Source organism: Eptesicus fuscus, chromosome 21 (assembly GCF_027574615.1).
Source record: "Eptesicus fuscus isolate TK198812 chromosome 21, DD_ASM_mEF_20220401, whole genome shotgun sequence".
Taxonomy (NCBI): domain Eukaryota; kingdom Metazoa; phylum Chordata; class Mammalia; order Chiroptera; family Vespertilionidae; genus Eptesicus; species Eptesicus fuscus.
Window position 1 is genome coordinate 38,450,017 of NC_072493.1, and position 21,856 is coordinate 38,471,872.

The window sequence follows — 21,856 nt, forward strand, 5'->3', positions numbered from 1 at the left end:
TGGATGTGGAGGGAGCTGGCTCCGTGTGCACAGTCAGATGTGCCTGCTGCTTCACTAACATTTTCTGACTTGTGTTTCTGGACAGGGCCTATGTCAGATACTTGGGGATTCAGACTTGAGTCAGCGTGGGCGCCTGGGCAAGAGGCAGTCAGGACTTGTCTTACTCCCTGCTCTGTCCCCAGGGCCTAGAGTGGTGCCTGGCACCTAGTAAGCACGGAGGGGTGGTGAGTGCTGCAACAGAGGTGGGAGGGTCTCTGAAGGACTCATTTATGCTTACCCTGTACCTTGAAGGTGTTGAGAGGAAGGGGCGGGGCCAGATTGGAGTGTCAGAATTGCTCCTGGGTGCATAAGGGAGGCTGAAGGAGAGGGAGGTGCCCGGGGTGGGAGAGTACAAGGCCTGAGCTGGGCTGGGCTGTGGGCAGGGAGGGGGATCTGATGTGGGATGTTGAGAAGCAGTGAAGATAGGGTGTGGTGCCTGTGAGGCCCAAGGGCTGGGCCGAGGGAGGGAGCAGGAGAAGTTTCTCAATAGGGTGGGGGTGTCCCTGGGGTGGGGCTCACAGGTCTGGAGCTGAGAGAGGGCTGGCTGGTGCCAAGTTGAGAGAGGCCCACAGGAAGGTGGGGCTGTAAGAGGAGTCCCAGGAGGTGAGGCTGTGCAGGGGCCTTTCCTCAAGCCCTGCTCCTGGAGAGCCCTCATTTGGTCCCCACGATTCCTTTCATCAAGCAGCTGTAATGTCGCATCCTACTCTTTGGTGCCTCTGGGTCAGGCATTCCTGGCTTCACTGCCTACCACCCAGGTTTTCCATACTTTCATTTGTAAAATGGGTCTATTAATCTCCTTTTGAAGGGTTGTGGGAGGATTGCATGAGATCAGAAGGCACCCTTGGTGGCGCCCAGCATGATCGTGCTAAGCACGCACTAGTCCTTTTCTTTTCTCTCTTGTGATCTGGCATCCTTGATAAAAACATCAATCATCTTGGCTGATGTCTTTGAGCACTTAATCTTCATGGCAGCCCTGAGTTGGGTACTGTTATGGCCCCTGATTTTCAGATGAGGGTTGAGTGACTGCTCCAGTCACCCAGCTGGCAGAGCCCACATACCTGTCCATTGCACTACACTGCCTTGATTTGCCTCAATTTTTGCTCTTTTCTGAGCCCTGAGGACTGCGTTCTAGGCCTGGCTCTGCCATTCGCATGCTACATAACCTGGTGGGTGTCTTCTCTCCATCCTCAGTTCCCTCCTTTAAAGTGGGGGAATTGAAATGTTCATAGAGTGAAGGGGCTGGACTAGATCAGGGTTGTTTAAACAGCACTCCAGGAAGTCCTGGATATGGATTTGGGTCCTGGGTTCACAGAAGGCATGCAGCTTTCGAGGAATGTTCTAGAACCCACCCTACTTAATTGTTTTGCTTGTTCTTAGTTTTAAGGGATTTTTATGGAAGTGTAACATGCATACAGAAACTTGCACAAATCCTAAATGTACTCCTCGCTGAATTTCCAAAAACTGAATACACCCGTGGAACCAGCCTTCCCACCCGAGCCCTCCTCATGTCCCTTCTGGTCTCTGAGCCCCCAAAGTAACTACCATCTCAATTTCCATCACCACAGATTAGCTTTTCTGCCTTTGACTTCATGAAAATAGCATCCTACCCTATGTTCCCTCTTTTGTCTGGCTTCCTCTGTTGGTGTGTTTGTGAGAGTCATTCATGTTGGGAGTAGTTTAGTTTCATCGTTACATGTTCTGTTCTGTGAACGTAACAGTTTACTCAGCCTCTGGTTGTAGATGCACTTAGGAGTTGTTTCTAGTGTTTTTCTATTATGAAAAGTCCTGCCATGAACACCTACTACATGCCTTCTGGTGAGCACAGCGCTTCCGTCCAGTGTTCGCCCAGGAGTGGAATTGCTGGGTCTTCTCAGCTTTAGGAGATACTGCCGGAGTGTTGTCCACAGTGGCAGTGCCACTTTGCACTCCCTCCAGTAGTGTGAGAATGAGCATTTCAGTTACTCCTCATTTTTCCCAGTGGTGAGTATATATAGGACCTAATTACACTATGGTTTTCACCTACATTTCCCGAATGATCATGGAGGCTGACCGCCTTTTTCTGTTTATTAGCTATTTGGAAATCTTCTTTTGGGAAGTCTCTGCTCAAGTCTTTTATTATTTTTTTTAAATTGGGATTTATGACCTTCTTATTGATTTGTGAGTTATTTATATACTAGAGGCCCTATGCACAAAATTTGTGCAAGGGGCTCGGCCTTCGCAGCCCCCTGCAGCCTTGGCTGGCCCTCGCAGCCCTGGCTTCATCCAGAAGGTCGTCTAGACGGTTGTTCTGCTGTTCGGTCTAATTAGCATTTTAGTTCTTTATTATATAGGATTCTTTCTGTAAAGGGTACTATCCCTTGTAGAAATACGTATTACAGATGTCTTCTCTCACTTTGTGACTTGTTTTGCTCTCTCACTTGTATGTTTTCCCCCCCAATGATACATTTTTCAATCCTCACCTGAGAATATGTTTTTTAAGTTGATTTTAGAGAGAGAGGAAAGGAGAGGGGGGGGGAGAGAGAAACCTCCATCTGAGAGAGAGACCTTGATCGGTTGCCTCCCATGTACGCACTGATCAAGGATCGAACCCACAACCTTTCAGTGTATGTATGGGACAACACCATAACCTGAGCCACACCGGCCAGGCCCCCCAATGATATATTTTGATGAAATTATATTTCATCAAATATATTTTGATGAAACAACATCGATCGACTGCCTCCTATGTGCTCCCCACCCAGAATTGAGCCACAACCCAGGCATGTGCCCTGACCAGGAATCGAATTGGCAACCTCCTGGTGCATGGGTCGATGCCCAACCCACTGAGCCACACTGGCCAGGGCAATGAAAATATTTTTAATTTTACTAAAGTTCACTTTATCCGTTTTCTTTTTTCTTTATGGTTAATTCTTTTAGAATTTAATAATTCTCTGGACCAAGGTCATAAAGTCTATTTGTTTTCTAAAATTAACAAATTTTCCTTTTATATTTAGATCTACAATCCACCTGAAATTGATTTTTATGTATCATGGTAGGTAGGAGATCAGAATACATTTTTTTCCCCGTATGAATATACTTGGTTGAACAGCACCATTTATTCAAATGGTCATTCTTTTTTTAAAAAATATATTTTTATTGATTTTAGAGAGGAAGGGAGAGTGAGATAGAAACATCAATGATGATAGAGAATCATTGATGGCTACCTCCTGCATGCCCCCTACTGGGGATCGAGCCCCCAACCAGGCATGTGTCCTTGATTGGAATCAAACCTGGGACCCTTCAGTCTGCAGGCCGATGCTCTATCCACTGAGCCAAACCAGCTGGGACAAAATGGTAATTCTTTACCCCTTCACCACAGTCTTACCTTTGTCATAACTGAGTACCCGCTCATGTGTGGGTTTCCCACATTCCGTTCTCTGTCCATTTGTCCAGCTTTGCTGTCATGCCACATTGTCTTACATACCATATCTTTAAGTTAAGTATTAATATCTGATGGATAAATCCTCCGGTTTTCATGTTCTTTAGAATTGCTTTGGTTCTTGACCCTTTGATTTCCATCTGTATTTAAATGTCATACTTCAAAAAATTTAAATATTTTACTAGTTACTTTTTAAACCAGGGGAGGAACAGACAGTAATATAAACCTAAATTAAATGGAATTCAAAGAGGGGATAAGGAGTGAAAAATCAGTCTCCTTTTCTCTCCAGTTCCCCATAGGCCACATCCTCCCAAAAGGGTCTGCATATACAAGCACGTTCCCACTCTTTCCTTCACCAAGAGTAGCATATTGTACACATTCTGTAGCTTGTTTTTTTCCTCTTAATAGATCTGAGAGAACTTGTTATTTTCGTAGTTGCCTGGGATACTTTGATGACGTCAATAGTCTTTTAAACCTGTCCCAAATTAGGTTGCTCCAGTCTTTGTTCCCACTACAAGCAATGCTGCCATGACTCTGGGACCTGCATTTTTGTGTACAGGTGCACAGACATTTGTAGGATGAATTCTTAACCCAGACTTAGCAACAGCCCACTGTCTGCAGTGCTTCCACAGAAGGTCCCTGAGAAGCCTGAAAACCTTGGATTAGAGGCTCCTTTAAGAGCCCCGGTTCTGCCGGTCTGGGGCTCTAGGTTGAGTCCTACAGCATTGCTTTCTGATCCTGAGCTCTGTTCACAGGCACAGGCCCTCTTTCTGGCCCTATAACCCCAGACCCTGGTCCTGAGGCCTCAAATCCATAGCCCAAGTGCCTCAATCTTGAATCTGGAGATCAGCTTGACCTGCTGGAAGGACCAAGGAGATAGGACTCCACAGCAACTGGGTTTTGAATCCCACATCTTCCCAGTCTCCCCTTCCCACTGTCCTGCTTCTGCTGTGTGGCCTTGGGCAGGACACTTGACCTCCCTGAGCTTGTTTCCTCCTTTGCATGTCAAGAGGCCTGTAGTAGAGCCTTCCAGCTAACAGTGGGTGCTTATCTAGATAACTCTTGATTTTTGATTCTCCAGCTTTGATCTGACCTGGGTCCCCAGCTCTAGGTCTGGGGTCTCCCACGTTGTTCTCGGGTTCTGTCCACTTGAGTTCAGTCTAGCACAGGGCAGAGCTTCGGAGTCAGTCTGACTGTCCATCTCAGCCGTGTACTACTTCACTTCTCGGGACCTCAGTGTCCTCATCTCTAAAGCAGAGGTAATAATACCGACCTCCCACGCTGACAGAATAGCTGTCACAGCGAGCCCACAGGAAACACTAGCTGCGCCGCTATTATTAGTAGCATCTCACATTCCTACCCCCAGTTCCACAGTTTTGGATTTGAAAAGGCAGCTTGGTCGAGAGGAAAAAAGCACTAACTTCTCTGCATTTCGTCACCCCTCAACTGAGGGGCTTTGTGGGGTCCTGGAATCCAGAGCTCATAACAGGACCTGGCCTCACTGTACTTACCTGTGTAACCACCTCAAAACCTGGAGGCTCACAACTATAATAATTATTATTTCTCACAAGTCTGTGGTTGACGGAGCAGTTCTGCAGCCCTCCCTTGCCTGCTGTGCCCACAGTGGTTAGGCTGGGCTGGGAGGTCCGGAGTGGCTGTGGGTGCTGGCTGCTGGCCAGCGCCTTGGTTCACTCATCCTCCAGCAGACGGGCCTGGGCTTCCTTACACAGCGGTCCCAGGAGGCTGCTCTGAAGGCCCCGGCTCTGGAATTCACACAGCATCACTTGCACCGCATTTTGTTGGCCAAAGCTAATCTTGAGGCCAGCTCAGAGCCAAGGGGTGGGGAAATCGGCTCCACCTCTGGGAGGAACTGCAAAATATTGCAGCCACGTCTGCCTTCGAGCTCAGTAATGATGTGTTGAGTAACAGAGGTGACAGGTCACTTTACCTCTGTGAGCCTCAGTTTCCCCGTGAGTAAAATAAGTGTAATAACCCCTCCCACGAAAGGTCACTGAGGAATCAAAGGGAAAGAATCCCGAGAACACATGCAGCACAGGGGCTGGACTCAGCAGGCTCTCAGCACATGCTCACTGTCGTGGCTGTTATTTCCAGAGCTCTCCTGGCTCTTTCCTAAGTCCCGACTCCTTTTGTTCCTAAGGCTACAGTGATACCACACAAACAGCCACTTAGAAAATGACTATGTCAAGGTAACTGTCCCTTTTGTTACGGGCATCTTCGGAGGCCTCATCCCACCAGCACTTGGCGTATTCTCTCAGCTTTTGCACTTACTTGGCATGATGGGAGTCAGTAAAATTTGCTCGAATCCCTCACAAGTAAGCATCATCATAAGAACCAGCTCTAGGCCAGAGATTGCAAACTGTCAGGTGTTTGTTCAGCCTGCACAACATTTCAAAATGTTAATAGAATTTGAATTGTGACTAACCTTTACAATTAGGAGATCTTACAGAACCACTTGGGTTTCCAAATTCTCTCAACATGGGCCATCTGACATCTCAGGCCCATCTCCCTCCTGGTGGCATTGGACCGGAGCTGAATCCTGGTGGGGACCCCCCTCGGTCCCTTGCTGGCTCATGAAGTCAGTTCAGTGGCTCACTGCAGGTTGTGGGGGAATGTGGAGCAGAACAGAACAGACCAGGGTACATTGCCATCCGCACAAGCCTGTTTTGTGGAACCAAGTCTCGTTACGGCATGTGAGTACATGCGCACATACGTGTGTGGTTTGGGTTGCAGAGTAAAAGGAATCTCACTGTGGGTCGTAGTCAGAAATTTGAAAGACCCTGTTCCAGCTCGGCATGCCCTCCATCCAGTCTGATTCACTCTTTGGTTGCCTGCCTCCCTCAGAGGCATTTGAGATTGAGACAAATGAATGCCAGGTTGTCTGGTGGAGATTAAAATGGCACCTGTGATCTGGAGGCTGGTAGAGTCCATGTGTTTTTGCCCCTGGTTTTCAGGCCTGTTTCCTTTCCCACTCAGCAGATTCTGGATCTAGCTGCCCAGCCTGGGCTCCCGGATCCTGACCCAGACACCAGACTCTGACCTCCCCCTTCTCCCCTGCCTCTCCAGGAAAACCCATACGTCATGCGCCGGCCTAACTTCCAGGCCCTGTCGGGAAATGAGCGCTTTGAGGGCTTCTGCGTGGACATGCTGCGGGAGCTGGCTGAGCTGCTGCGCTTCCGCTATCGTCTGCGGCTGGTGGAGGACGGGCTGTACGGGGCACCCGAGCCCAACGGCTCCTGGACGGGCATGGTCGGCGAGCTCATCAACCGGGTACGGCTGCGCTGGGCTAGGGCTGGGGAAGGGGTCACAGCCTGTGGGGCAAGGGGGGGTGGCAGGGGGCAGCGAGGGGAGTCTCAGAACCAGCCTGGCACATAACAGAAGAGGAATGAGTCCCTGGGGGCTCCTTACACCCATGGTGTACCGTGCTCCTGTGCCTGGCTGGTGTGTCACCTCCTATGTCCCAGACACTTGCCAAATGCTCCCCTGTGCCACCAGGGCTTAGCTGGTGCTCAAAGGTTTGAGTGAATGAAAGGGATGTGGAGTGGGAAGCAGGCAGAGCACAAGTAGGTTGAGAGAAAGGCAGGGCTTGGGCCAGTAGAGCAGGGACTGTGCCTCATTTGTATGCTATGCCCAGCACCTGCCAGGAGGTCTGGCACATTGCAGACATCAAGTCCGCTCCTTCAGTGTTTGTTGAGCACCTACTATGTCTTTGTACCGTGCTGGCAGCACAGGTGAGCACAGTGGGCCTTGACCCTGCCACCAAGAGTTTAGTGTCTCCTTAGAATGCAGAAAAGCAAATGATCGCAAGACAGAGCCCTTGGGGCTATGGTGGAGGAAGTTCAGTCCTAGAGGAGGCTTCTTACCTAGCCAGGCATCCAGGGAAGGCTTCCTGGAAGAGGTGACACCCAAGTGGATACTCAAAGGGTGTGGAGTCAGAAAGATGAAGGGGGTAAGGGAGGAGGGCATTGTTTTCGGAGCCGAGGAAATGGCATTTGCAAAGGTGGGGCATAAGAGAGAGTGGGGCACACTGGAACTGCCAGCGAGCCCTGAGTGTGGGCAGGATTTGGATGAAGGTGAGGAGGGAGAGGCAGAGCCCTAGAGGTCACAGGTGAGGGTGCACTGGAAAGAATATTTGGGAGTTAGACCAACCTGAGTTTGAGTGTTCAGTGTGTCATTTCTCTTCGCTGAACCTCAATTTTTCCTCCCCGGGATGGGGATAATGATATCTGACAGGTCTGCAGTGAGGGCTACAGGAAATGGATAGCACCGCACACATTGCTTGTCAGAGAGGGGTGCCCGTACATAGTTCCTCTTTTTATTCCAGGCACTAGAAGCTGTGGGCAAATGCCCAGAGGTAGGACTGTGCCATGGGAGACAAACAGGACCCAGCTTGGGGCACCCCCAGGCAGGTGTGCAGAGCAAGGACCTATGGCCATGAATGGTCAGGGCAGCCTTGACATTGGACTTGGGCTAAGGACACTGGAGATTCTCACTCTCCTGCCTTTTCCATCCCAGAATTCACTGCATCCAAGCCCCTGAATGTCACCAGGGTAGACTCGAGAAGGCCACTTTGCTTGACAAGGACATTTATCCCATAGGGCACAGATTTTCAAAAGTTGTTTTGACTGCAGAACCTTTTTTTTCCAATTGAAAGAGCCCTAAGAACCCTGGATAAAGCAGAGCTGCTCTGGTGGAGGGGGAGGTGGGGTGTCTCCGGGGTCCTGGGTCTCTCCAACCCCACCCCACAGGCAGGCCCGAGGCACAGTTCCGCAGGCTGCCAGGTTGAAAGCTTCTGCCCCAGGTGGTTTAAAGGCCCTGCAGCCAGAACCTGAGGAAATAGGAGGCGAGGAGTGTGAGAGCTGGTGCCTAGCACCCACCCCACTGTCCAGTTTCCACGTGACCTTCATTTCCACAGCTCAGTCAAGGCCCCCAGAAGTAAGTAGACTCCAGGGCAGTTGCCCCCCAACTGAAGTTACTAAACTGGACACCAGTTTATTCATCAACAAAGAAGTAGTGGGATAATCCTGTTGACAGCTGCATGACCTTGGGCAGAGTCTTAACCAGCTGTGCATCGGCCTGCCCCACAGGATTGTGGGAGAATTTGGTGCGATGGTACCTGGGAGAGCATAGCACAGATTGCTGCAGTTGTGGTCTTTAGTCCCATTTGAATTTTGGCTTTGCTGCACACTAGCTGTGTGACCTTGGGCAAGTTCCTTAACCTTCCTGTAACATCATTCCTTCAACTAAAATTGGGAAAACAACAGGTGTTAGCATGCAGGCTGTCATTCACATGAAACGAGTTAATCCAGGTAGGGCCTTAGAACGGGGCTGGCAGGTGGTGGGTGCTGTGTGCAGATGCCCTATTCATATAATTGTTAATGTTATTTCTACTTAACATTCAGTGTTTATATAAGCTTGCCAGCCAGCACATACATATATTCATGCATTTGTCCATTCTCCAGCCAGCTAGCATTTATTAAGTGTCTACTGTATACCAGGCCTTGAACTATACCCTGGGGATATAGTGGCCAGGCCTGGCCTGACCTGGCTTTACTGAGTGGGTAAAAGAGTTTGGCTCCACAGGATGTGCCCCCCAGGGTTTGAACTGGCTTAAGTGAGAAAAGAGAATCAGTGGGGTGGGGGTAGCAGTGGGGGGGGGGCCAGGATGACCAGCAGGGAGGTAAGGGACCGCAGATATGGAGACCAGGGGAGGCTGGAGTGCGGGGTGGGGGATATAGGCGAGAAGACGTGGGCGTTCCTCCTGTTTCTGGCTCGGGCAGCTGGGCGATGGCAATGACATTTAGGGAGAGAACACTGGAGGAGGAACAGGCTGGCAGCGCAAAAGACAGGCGGGGTTTGGCCTTGCCCAGGCTCAGCTGTCTGCCGTGGGATGGCCGAGTGCGCTGAGCTTTGCGCAGATGCTCCCACCAGCCTCACAGCAGCAGCAGCTGCATTTGTTGACTTCATACCACTTGCCAGGAACTTTTAAAGTGTTACCTCCTTCTCCTAACAATCCCTCATGGCCCAGAGGATCACTACCCTCCTACCAGTGTGAGATCTGGGGCACAGCAGTGAAGGGAATTACTCCCCCCCCCCCCCCCACACACACACACAGAGCACCCAGGTGGTTCTGACCCAAGGCATGTGCCCTTTCCAGACACCCAGCAGGTACTTGGGAAGCCTGCAGTGAGCACACCAGTCAGGCCCTTGGCCAAGCTTTTTGAACATGTGTTAACTCTTTGACTCTTCATGGCCACTCCATAAGGAGGGCCTGGTATTAGCCCAGTTTTCTCTAATGGACAGAGTGAGACACCAAGGTACCATGTCCAGGCCACACGGTTAGTGTCAGGCAGAGCCAGGGCTGGCACCCCAACAGGCTGGCCCAGAGCTGATGAGTGACTTCCAGATGGAAGACAGCCCGGTGTACCGGCATCCCCTGACTCACCCCCGGCCAGGCGCAGGACTCACCAGCCAGTCTAGAATTACGGTCCATTTATTCCACCCAGTGGCTACTGCCGGAATCGGCCTCCCTGCCATCACTGCTATGGTGTGCATTCAGGCCCAGTCCCTCTCACATCTCCTCACTGGCCTACAGGCCCCCCCAACCCCTACCCCCTCTATTCCAGTTTGCCCTCCAGTGGAATCTTTCTACAATGCAAATCTGACCTGTCACTTGCATGATTTAGCTGTAGCACCCCAGGGCCTGCAGGATAAAAGTCTGGGCCCTCCAGCCGGGCCCTCGAGGCAGAGCAGATGTCTTGGGCTGGGGTCCCAGGAAGAGACTTTGAGGTGGAGCCTAGTAGGCAGGAGGTATATTGGGGTGCCCTGGGAAACCAGCCCTGTGAGGGAGTGAAGGAGCAGGCTTGAGCATAGGAAGGAACTGAGCTATGATGCAGTTATGAACGGGCTTCAGTTGTCCCTCGGACCGCTCTGGAGCTGGGATGGCCAACGAAAGCATCCCCCTGAGGTAAGGGAGAAAGCCTTTATACTCCCACCTATACATCATTGCAGGATACTGTCATCAGGGAGGGTCAGGACCTTGGGTGAGAGGGTTCTTTCACTCCAGAGCTGAGAGTGGTTGGCCACCAGCACTCTGTGGCTGGTCAACGAGTGCTCCATCCTGAAGGAGGGTCTGGGTGGCCACACGGCACATGGCCAACAGCTGTGAGCTGGTTAAGAGCCAGGCAGAGCCAGCCTCAGGTTGCACGTGATCCCTGGCAAACCAGTTCATCTCTCTGAGCTCAATCTCCCCTCTAAAACAGGGGGTGATATTACCTCCCTCACAGAGTTTGGTGGGGAGTGGGTGAGGGAGAATGCAAGGTCCCAGAGCAGAGCCCGGATCAGAGGGCCTGGGGGTAAAGGAGTTTGGACGTTATTTATTGTGTTGGGAAGCAACTGGGAGGTTTTAAGCAAAGAATGTGCTGTGATCTAATTTTTAAATTTTTTCTTTTTCCTATTGGGTGAAATTCATGTAACAAAATTAACCATCTTAAAGTATACAGTTCAGTGGCACTTAGTACATTCAGTGTTGTACAACCATCACCTCTGTCTAGTTCCAAAACGTTTTCTCCACTCCCAAAGGAAAACCCTATGCCTATTAAGTGGAACCCATTTCCCCTTTCCCAAGCTCCTGGCAACCACCAATCTGCTCTGTCTCCCTGGATTTACTTATTTCATATCTTTCATATCAATGGAATCATCCAATACGTAGCCTTTTGTATCTGGCTTCTTTCAGCGTAATGTATTCGAGGTTCATTCACATTGAAGCATCTATCTGTGCTGCATTCCTTTTTAGGGCTGAATAATCTTCCATTGTATGGATGTGCAACCTTGATTTAATTGATAAATCATTTAAAAATCATCACTCTCGCTACTCTCTTGAGAAATAACTATAATGGGGCGAGAGTAGAAACAGGATGGTCCATTTAGAAGGCCATTGGAGGGTTTGGAAGAGTGAAGATGCTGGCGCGTGCTGAAGTGGTAGCTGTGTCAGGTGTGCGCAGGGGGGAGAGAGGAATGGAGGCTGACCGCAGGGTTTGGCCGAAGCAGCTGCGTGGATGGCGAGGCTGGTTTCCACCCTGGAGGGTGTGAGAGGAGCAGTTTGGTGGGGTTGGTGAAATAAGTTATCTCTGGACATGGATTCTTTGAGATGCCTATTTGAAATTCAAGTGGAGAAATACGGATTTCATTGTGCGCTGAGCGTGCATTATTTAACTCATCCCCTGTTGATGGCTACTTGGGTGGCTTCCAGTTTTCGCTAGTATAGGCAATGCCACCATTAGCTGGGCCTGTGGATTTGTGGGTGTGTTCCTACGGGAAGAATTCCAAGCAGTGGAAGCACTGGGTCAAAGGCTATGAATGTTTTTTAAGTTTATACTGCCAAATGGCTGTTCGAAAAGGTTCCACCAATTTATATTTCCACCAAAAGTGCACAAGAATGTCAAAATTCCTGCACCCTTGCCAACAATGGATATTATCAATCTTTTTAAAAAGCCTTTGCCAATCTGAAAGGCTAAAAATGGTATCTTATTGTTTTCACCTAAACAGGATGTTACATGGCTGCCTATTAATTCCTATGTGGATATACTGTAATTAGTGAAACATTTTTTTTTTTTTTACATTTAGTTGTTTCCAGGTATTTTGTTGTTGTTGTTGTTTTCCTGTTATAAGCAACTATAAACAAACATCTTTATGCACAACAGCTTTGTTTGATTCTCTGACTAGAATGAGTGCACGAAAGTGGAAGGAAGACTCTTTGTATGGCTTTGGTTATATATTGTTGAACTGCTCCCTGGAAAGACCACACTGGTTTCTAAACAGGCTCCTTCTCAGCACTGAGGGTTTTGATTGGCTTTTAGATATTTAGACACCCCCTGCCATTTTTATAGATGGCAAATCATTCTGACTTTTCCTGCTTTGACTGGGGGACCACAGCAAGGCTTATGTGGTCAGGTGATAAATGGGGTGTGAGCTCAAGTTCAACTCAGAATGGGCCTGCCAGGCCCGTGGACCCACCCTGTCTTTTCCAGGTCTTGGTCATATAATTGGAATAGATGCATGTGGTTGCTGGCAGAGCTGACCTGTGGAGTCAGGGCCATTATGGTAGCAAGAGCCAAGTGGAAGCCCCTAGGACTCCCCATCTTTCCCAGGATAGTAATCCAAGAGCAATTCTACATCCTTTGGGGGGAATTGCAGTGATTAGTGCCGCCATCTCATTAATGGCTGGAAAGAAGCGGGGTAGTGATCTCATCCCTGTTCATCTGGTCTGTGTGGTCTGTGCAGAAGGCAGCGGCTCTTAAAGAATGACTGTGGGTTAGTATAAATGTGATCAGGTGGTGACTCCAGTTGCAGTTGTTGCCCTAAGTGAAGTGTCTTTGCTGTAGCCTGTCAACACAGCCCTTGGCAGCTGGTATGAGCTACTGACTGCACGGCTTTCCCAGGACCACCGGAAGCAGGTGCACACCCATGCCTTCAGTCTTGCCTCATGGCAACTTCAGCTCTCCTGCTTCCTGTCTTCACATAGGCCACCCAGAACTTGATCTCAACAGTCCTCAGTGTCGGCTGGCCCACTCCATTGAGCAGGCATTAGCACTTAGGAAGGGGGTGGAGTAAACCTAACCTGCTTCTGACAGCCCTCGGTCAGGCTCCAGAAAAGCACCAGCTACTTTAACGGAGAGGATTCTATGTAAGAATTGTTAACAGGTGGAAAGCTGTTAACCAGCTGGCTGAAGAGTAAAAGGGAAAAATACAAAGGAATGGTGGAAATAGCAACTATAAGAAAGCTGAGGGCTGAGGGCACAGGGGAAGATGTTGGAAAGAGCCCTAGCTGGTTTTGCTCAGTGGATAGAGCGTTAGCCTGCAGACTGAAGGGTTCCAGTTCAATTCCCGGTCAGAGCACATGCCCGGGTTGTGGGCTCAATCCCCCATGCGGGGTGTGCAGGAGGCAGCTGATCAATGATTCTCTCTCATCATTGATGTTTCTATCTCTCTCTCCCTTCCTCTCTGAAATCAATAAAAACATATTTTTAAAAAAAGAAGTTGGAAAGATTAAAACTTAGAAACTCAGACAAGGGGCCCAAACCCAGCTGAAATGCAGAGCTCGGAGGCTGGTACTGGCGGCGTTTGGTGTGCGTTTTCGATTTGGGCAGTCTGAGTTGAGTGTGCTACTTCAGTCCATCAACTAAACAACCCATTCGGCTTTTCATTGTGAGGGGGGCCAGGAGCTGGCTCTGTGCAAGCCGGTCTGCCACGAGGGCTGCTGACCTAGCAGATCCAGGGATGTGAAGAGAGCTGGTGGCTGGCAGGAATGCAGCCACCAAGAGGTGACTCACAGCTTAGACCTCTAGGGTTTGGGACAAATCATGCTCTCTTCTCCTTACTGGACCCTCCTAGAGACCAAACAGCTGCCCATGGGCAGTGAGTGGCCATGTGGCCTGAGCACTCATGGGACCTGGGTGTTGTCATTTTTGCATCAGTCAGGATCCTGCCAGGGGATAAGCCATGCCAGATATTTGAGTGAAGAGAATTACTAAGAATCAAGTCATTCACTAAGTAGCTGGGAGGATAAAGTTGAACTCCAAGGCAGGGATCAGCAACCTTTTTCTTTCTTTTGAGAGTACTGCCTTTATTAAAGCTGGGACAGTGAAACCAGGAAGAGCCAGGATAGAAAAGCAAGAGAGAGCCTAGGCGGGCTGCTGTCAGCTTACTGGGGACCCAGAGAAAAGGGGGCCTTGGGGGCAGCAAACTTCTTCTCTAAAGGGCCAGATAGTAAATATTTTTGGCTTTTGGGCCATATTGTCACAACTACTCAACTATTCTGTTGTAGGGAAAGCAGTCATAGGCAATATGTAAACAAATGGGCATGGCTGTGTTCCAATACAATTTTATTTACAAAACCAGGCAGGTGGGCTGGACTTGGCCTCACCCTTGCTCTCGAGTGTCATAGAGGAGGCAAGGCAGGGAGTGGCTGCATCCCTAGTTCTGAAGGAACGAAGAAATTACTAGAAATGGAGGTGGGGGGTGTTGCACTTGACAACCAGCTCTGGCATCCCCAGCTCAGGCTGGTTCTGCAAGTGCTAGGAAGCTGCAAACTGGATTCCTCTGCTGCCTGGGAAGAACCGCTGCTGCTGGTGCAGAAAGGATGATGGGGACCCGAAAGCAGGCAGGAAGGAGCAGATTTCTTCTCCCTCCTCCAGCCTGCAGCCTCCCTCGAGTGCCCCCTCTTGGCAGAGGCTGGCAGGGAGCCCCAGCAAAGCAGAAGCACGGTTTGCCCAGAGCTGGTGTAGAGGGTGGGTTTGGGGTGGGGGTTGGGGGGCAGTCACAAGTGGTGTGGTTGGCTTTTAGGCATTTAGACAGCAACCCTGTGATTCTACGGGTGGCTCATCATTTGAATTCTTCCTGATTTCATTATAAGGATTAATCTACTGTCGGGGGGTCCCCTTGGGGAGGAAGTCTCCTCTAAGAAATAGGTGTCTGCTGGGAAATGAGGGGGTAAGAGGAGGAGGTGGAAAGAGGGTTCTAAAGGCGAGAGGAGCCTGGAAGGAACTTGGAGCATTTAAGCATCTGTCTGGCCCTGGTCGGTGTGGCTCAGTTGGTTGAACATGGTCCCATGCACCAAGAGGTCTCCAGTTTGATTCCCGGTCAGGGCACATACCCAGGTATTGGGCTCGATCCCTTGTAGGGGCTTGTAGGAGGTGGCCAATCAATGTTACATTTCTCTCTCTCTTCGCCCCACCCCCCGGCTCTCTCTCCCCCTCCCTCTCTAAAATAAATTAAAAATACTTTTAAAAATAATCTCTCCCCACTTCAGAATGAAATCTATATCTGACCACCTCTCCCTGCCACCACTTAGCCCCACCCCCAGCATCTCCATGTCCATTGTAATTCACTCCCTGCCGACCCCTCCCCCGACTTCCATTCTTGCCCCTGTCTATTCTCACGGGGCCAGATCTGGCCAGATCACGTCATGCTCTGATGAAATGTCCTGTTACCCTTGAAGTAGAATCCAGTCCCTTTACCGTGGCCTGCAAGACCCTGCCTGGCCCTGGTCCTGCTGTGTTGCATGTTTCATGCCTCCCATTCTGTCCCAGCCACCCAGCACTGCAAGTCGCTTCCCACCTTAGGGTCTGTGCCTGCTGCTCCACAGCCCAGAACTTTCTCCCCAGGTCTTCTCATGCCTGGCTCCCGCACTTCCTTCCTGTTGGTACCAAGACCTCCCTGTGGTAGGGTGGATGGCAGTCTGGATTGTGCTGCCCTGCTTTATTTTTCTTCATACTATTTGTTGCTACTTGACGTTATATGTTAATACTAGAGGCCCAGAGCACGAAATTTGTGCACAGGTAGGGTCCCTAGCGGCTGCCAGCTACAGTCCTGTCCGGGGCCTCCCTTCCCCTGGTGCCAGGTGCCGGTGGGGCCTTCCTTCGTTCTGTGCTGCCCCCTGGTGGTCAGTGTACATCATAGCGAGTGATCGAACTCCAGGTAGGTGGAACTCCCAAGGGGACACTTTGCATCTTAGGCTTTTATATATATAGATTCATCACTGTATTCCCAAAGCTAGAACTGTGAGTAGCCAGTGGTGGGTGTTCTGCAAGTACGTGTCGAGCAGGTAACTGGATGAATGAATGAACATGGGAAGGTGGGGTGAGATGGCGAGTATCTCAGTCCATTCAGGCTGCTGTAGCAAAATACCAACCATAAACTAGGTGGCTTGTGGACTTTTACTTGTCACAGTTCTAGAGGCTGGGAAGTGCAAGATCAAGGTGCTGGCAGATTTGGTATCTGGAGAGGGCTCATAGGCGGCTGTGTGCTCACATGGCAGAAGGGGTAAGGGAGCCCTCTGGAGCCTCTTTTGTAAGGACACTAATCCCACTCATGAGGGCTCCACTCCATGCCCTAATCACCTCCCAAAGGCCCCCTCCCAAATACCATCACATTAAGATTTCAACATGAGTTTTGGGGGGACACAAACATTTTATCTACAGAGGTGGGGGATAAGGCTGCTGAGGTAGGGGCTGGAGGGTGCTGGGCCTCAGGGGGCCGGCTGAGGAGCACCTTGGCTGAGACTGTAAGAAGAATGAAGGTTACTACAACGTGTGAGCAGGGGCTGTGTGGCTGGGTGGTAGTTTCTGGGGTTCCTCGGACTACCTGTTGGGTGTCTGAGGAAGCAGAGAGACGTGATTTGGACAGGGGCAGTGGAGGCAGAGGGAAGCAACTTGATTCCAAAGGTGTTTGGGATGTGGAATCATGAGAGCTTGAGGATAGATGCAGAGAGAAAGGGGGTGTGTGTCAAGGATGCCCCAGGCCCCTGCCTGGGACGTCATGAGGGAGAGGGTGGAGGCAGGATCGCTCCCTCCTCTCATCACTTGGCTCACATTTCTGGGCTCCCTGGGAGCAGGGAGGACTCGCACACCTGCACCCTGACCTCAGATGCCCTGAGGGTGGAAGGAGTGGGGGGAGCAGCCGACAGGTGGAGCCGCCTCAGAGCATGAGTGGTTCTGAATTCTGGGGTCAACTAGAGCAGGGTCCTTACCTTCATCGTGCCTTGGTTTCTTTTAAAAAAATATATATATATATTTTTTTATTGATTTCTGAGAGGAAGAGAGAGGGAGAGAGAGATAGAAACATCAATGATGAGAGAGAATCATTGATCAGCTGCCTCCTGCACGCCCCACATGGGGGGTCAAGCCCAAAACCCCGGGCATGTGCCCTGACCGGGAATTGAACCGGGACCTCCCGATTCATAGGTCAACACTCAATCACTGAGTCACACCAGCCGGGCCTCGGTTTCTTCATCTGTAAAATGGCATCCATGCCTGTCCCTGTGCATAAAGGTTGCTCTGGGACTAAAGAAGACACTCCAGGGAGGGAAATCCCTGATTCTCTGGGCCTGGGGTAGATGCTATCAGTGTGAGCCTCTGGACCTGTGTGAGGTTCCTCAGGCCCAGGAAGGAGAGGTTTCTGTCTGAGAGCCTCTGGGAGGCCGCTCCCTCATGAAGTGTGACATTCCTGGGCTTTCAGCAGAGGAGACAGGAGTCCAGCTGGCCCTGCCTTTGAAGGTTCAGTAGCAGAGGCAGAGACACTAACAGATATTTTCCCAACTGAGCTAAGTGCTGAGATCAAGGGGTGTCTGTGGGGGAGGCATGGAAGGCACAACAGAGGAAGGCAGGCTAGAGGGAGCCCTGGAGGGGTGGGTGGGGCCAGTTCTGCAGGGCTGAGTGGGGTTGGGGAGTGGCATGCTCACAGGTGCAGAGGCCAGAAAGTAGCTGGCACGGGAGGGCGGAGTGGGGGTGGGGTGGGGGCAGCCAGAGGCACAGGAATTTGGGAGCCAGAGCAGCCTTGGTTTGTTCAGAGAGGCTGGACTTGGTCAGAAGCAAACAGTATGTCGGGAACCTACTCTGTGTAGGCTCTGGGCTGCACCTCTAACCAGATAGGCAAGGAGCTTGTAATTTAGGGAAGACAGTCCATTAATAAGCAAACAGGGTCTCCTCCAGTAGTGCTAAGAAGGATGTAAAACAGGGTAATGGGCAATGAGAGAGAGGACCATGGGGTGGGGCGAGTATGGCCTGGAGGGCGTTGTGGGGAGGGCCACAGGGGTGAGATATGAGGGAAGCCTCGAATGGTGAGGAAGAGCAGGGGAGGAGCAGGTGCAGAGGCCTGAGCCTGCTGTGTTGAAGAGCAAAAAGCCGCCGCTGTGGACTGGAGATGAGTAGGTGAGGGGAAAGGCCATGAGGGGAGGCCAGTGGGCAGATGGGTTTCAGATCATGTAGAGTCTCTTGGCCGTGGAAGGGTTTGGTCCTAGGTGCAGTGGGAAGCCACCAATGGATTTTAAGCAGGGCCTCCCCCTTTGGATTGGGGGTTATGAGTGGCAACAGGGAAGCCAGCGAGGCTGATGCTGTTGTCAGGAGAAAGACCGGTGGTCTGGGCCTGGGGGTGGAGGTGGAGAGAAGCGGGCAGATCGAAGGAGTGTCGTGGAAGCAGAGCTGCTGCCCTTGCCACGGGAGGAGACGTGGAGCATGCGGGAAAGAGAAGCAGGCGGCCCAGGCAGGGTTTGGCCTGAGGCCAGGTCTCAGGAGTGGGTGAGGAGGCTGGTGAGCGAGCCAGGGATGGAACAGAAAGGAGCCAGAGCCCTGCAGGCCTTGGCAAGTGGGCTCCTGAGCGCCTGGCCTGGAGACCCCCGGGTCCTTTGGACCCCTTCTCTGAAATGCCACTGCCTCCTGCTTTCTGAAATGGGGACTCGGGCCCAGGAGGGTCTTGCCAGGACACAGCTTCCCTGGGTGCATAAAAATAATTGGCTTCCTGTATTAGCTGTGATTATTCTCGACAATTCACATGTTAGTCATAAAAGCGGCACAAGAAAGGGGGAACGCTCCTTACTCTCAACAACTAGGGATTCCCAAGGGTATTCTCTGAATCCAGCCGTGTTCTGGGCCTTGCCACACGCCACTGCCTCTGAATTCGGCTTGGGGCTGGGCCACTCCGCTTCCAAGTCATACTGCGGCGGTGCCACCTCCCCTCGCCCTGGGTGAGTTGTTGGCCTGTGCGTCTCTCTCTCCTCTTGGTTTAGCTTTTGGCTCTGTCATCACATTGTCTTGGAGGCCTGACCCTGCATTTCATTCTGGGCCCACGAGCTCTCTCCTTGACCTTGGTTTTGTTCCCAGCCTGTGCCACCTCTCTCTGTCCGTGGTTATCTTTTGGACCTGTGCCTCCCTCCCCACCTGGGTTCTGCCGGGGCCTGTATTACCTCATGTGCTCTCAGTCTCAGCTCCTGTGGGCTGAGTGCATATCGCCCTGGGGCCAGTGGTCCAGGACCTTGACTCTTAGTTCAGCCCCAGAGGGAGGTCTCTGCTTGGAGTCATTATGCCTGGAAGGGACATCCTGGGAGCTGGGTCCCAGGCCTCACCTCCATTTTACAGAGGCCCATAGATGTAGAAGCCCCTTCCTGAAGTCACCCAGAGCTCAGGGCAAAGCTGGGGATCCCTGCTCCGCACCTGGTCCTTCCCAGCCCCCTGCCCTGCTTGGGCTGTCATGTATGTACGCATGTGAGGGCCACGTGTGCGAGTAATGGGCGCGATGCCTCTGGCAATGCCTGCTCTCCCGTGTGTCTCCACTCCTCCCCACACTTGTGTACAGGGCGTGCATCTGTCTGCCTGCGTCTGTGTGGGCGGTGCGTCACTGGTCAGCCTGTGTGGGTATGGCATGGTGAGCTCACAGTGGTGGTGGTGCAGACATGACCATGCACAGTGCTCACATGTGCAGGGTGTGTGTGTGTGCGTGTCTCTGGGGGGTGAGGGGAGGGTATGAGAAGTGCCAGGTTTTTTTCCCCAGCCTGTGTCTGCTCACAGCCAAAGGCCAGCTAATGTCCACTTGGGCCAGAGCGAGATAGCCCTTTTGGAGCAGAGATTCCAGGTATGCCAGCCCAACCTTCTCTCTGTCTCACCCGGCCGCACCCCCACCATTCCCCATGTCAGACCTGGACCCCAGGCTCCACTCTCCCGAAGTCAGGATCTCAGTTGAGCTGGGCACTGGACCTGCTGCTAGTGCCCCCCAGGGGCAGGAGAGTAGAGGTGATAGCCCTTGTCTTTACTCGCTAGTGCCTTTGCCCCTCTGAGACTCAGTTTCCCCATCCACAGAACAGAGCTAGTAGTGGCCCTGAGGGAGCCGGTGGGAGAAGTACATGGGGTGGTCTCTATGCAGTGCTGTCTGGCATGGAGCCTGGCAGAGGAAGCATGTGACAGATGTTGCCTGTTGAACTAAGACAGAAGAAGCCAAGGCCCCCAGAGGGTCCTGAGTGGGTCGGCGTGCAGGCATCTCAACTTCAATCCCCGGTTCTCTCCAGGACCCCGGAGTGGGGGGTGAGGGTCAGCGGCAGGTTTTATTAAGCAGCACGTTAGTGATGAACTTGACAGGGGTGGGAAGGACTGAATGGGGCAGGGCAGCCGGGCAGGAAACAGGCCACAGGAGCTTCTTCCAGCAGACGTGGGGTGACGAGGGTCCAGGCTCCTGCCCCGTCCTGTCCTCGTCTCCTGGCCTCATTCGGCTTCTGATATTCTCTCTTAGTTGCTCTCTGTGCATTTCTCCCTGACTGCCCATCCGTCTCCCTACCCACCCTCTGCCCCGCCCTGCTTCCCCTCAGCAGAAGGCAGACCTGGCTGTGGCTGCATTCACCATCACAGCCGAGCGGGAAAAGGTCATCGACTTCTCCAAACCCTTCATGACCCTGGGGATCAGCATCCTCTACCGAGTGCACATGGTACGGTTCCCGTGGAGACACGGAGGCTGGAGGCAGGGGCTGGACCTGGGCAGGGCCAGTTGGGCTCATGGGCTGCTGGCGGTGGGGAGCAGGGGTTGGCATTCAGCTCAGGTCAGGGTGGCTCGGGGTCTCACTCCCTCTCCCCACAGGGGCGCAAGCCTGGCTACTTCTCCTTCCTGGACCCCTTCTCCCCTGCTGTGTGGCTCTTCATGCTTCTTGCCTACCTGGCCGTCAGCTGCATCCTGTTCCTGGCTGCCAGGTGAGCCCACTGCCTGCTGCCTGGGAAGAGGGGGCAGGGAGGAGGCCTGAGCCGGGGCCCACGAATTGACCTGCACATTCTGTCCTCTGTCTGCACCATCCTTGGCCTCCACCGGGGGCCTGGGATTCCCCGCACCCTCCCTTCTCCCGTCCTGGCCCTGATTCTGCATTTCACCCTGTGGCTCTGACTTGCTCTGTGGCCCTCTCTTTGGGCCGCTCCCCTTCCCATTCTTTCTGTCTTTCTGTTACCCTGCGTCTCTCTCTCTGTGTCTCTTTCTGCCTCTTCTCTGCGTCTCTCCATCTCGGTGTGTGTCTCTCTGCCCCCCCCCCCCTCAATGTGTTTCTCTTCCCACCTCTTCTCGTGTGTGTGTCTCTCTGTTCGTATCTTGGTCTCTTTTCCCTCCGTTTCCTGTCTGTCCCCCATCTCTCCTGATCACGTTGCTCTGTCTCGTTCCTGTTTCTCTCTTTTTTCTCCCCCCACCTTCGGCCGCCTTCATCCTCCCCCACCACGTCTCTCTGCAGGCTGAGCCCCTACGAGTGGTACAACCCACACCCATGCCTGCGGGCGCGCTCCCACATCCTAGAGAACCAGTACACGCTGGGCAACAGCCTCTGGTTCCCCGTCGGGGGCTTCATGCAGCAGGGCTCGGAGATCATGCCCCGGGCGCTGTCCACTCGCTGCGTCAGCGGAGTCTGGTGAGAGGCTTTCTGTCTGCCGCCTGGGACTGGGAGGGGTCACTCTGAGGCCTGGTTGGATCCTTGGTCCCCACTGCCAGCTGTGTGCCAGGGAATGGGGTGGGGAGAGCTGAGCCCCAGTTCTGCCACTCACTAACTGTGTGACCTTGGATAGGCCATATTTCCTCTGCATGCCTCAG

General features: G+C 52.1%; 1 protein-coding gene across 2 annotated transcripts in view; it reads left to right on the plus strand.

The window, feature by feature from the left end:
- The window catches only part of LOC103303226 (glutamate receptor ionotropic, kainate 5), a 79,632-nt gene that overhangs the window by 15,161 nt on the left and 42,615 nt on the right, over positions 1–21,856 (plus strand). For both annotated transcript variants that reach the window (XM_054710748.1, XM_008160232.3), the window contains exons 12-15: positions 6,542–6,745; positions 20,610–20,723; positions 20,873–20,982; positions 21,504–21,677. In XM_054710748.1, coding sequence (XP_054566723.1) covers positions 6,542–6,745; positions 20,610–20,723; positions 20,873–20,982; positions 21,504–21,677 — 602 coding nt within the window. The remainder of the gene's footprint in view (positions 1–6,541; positions 6,746–20,609; positions 20,724–20,872; positions 20,983–21,503; positions 21,678–21,856) is intronic.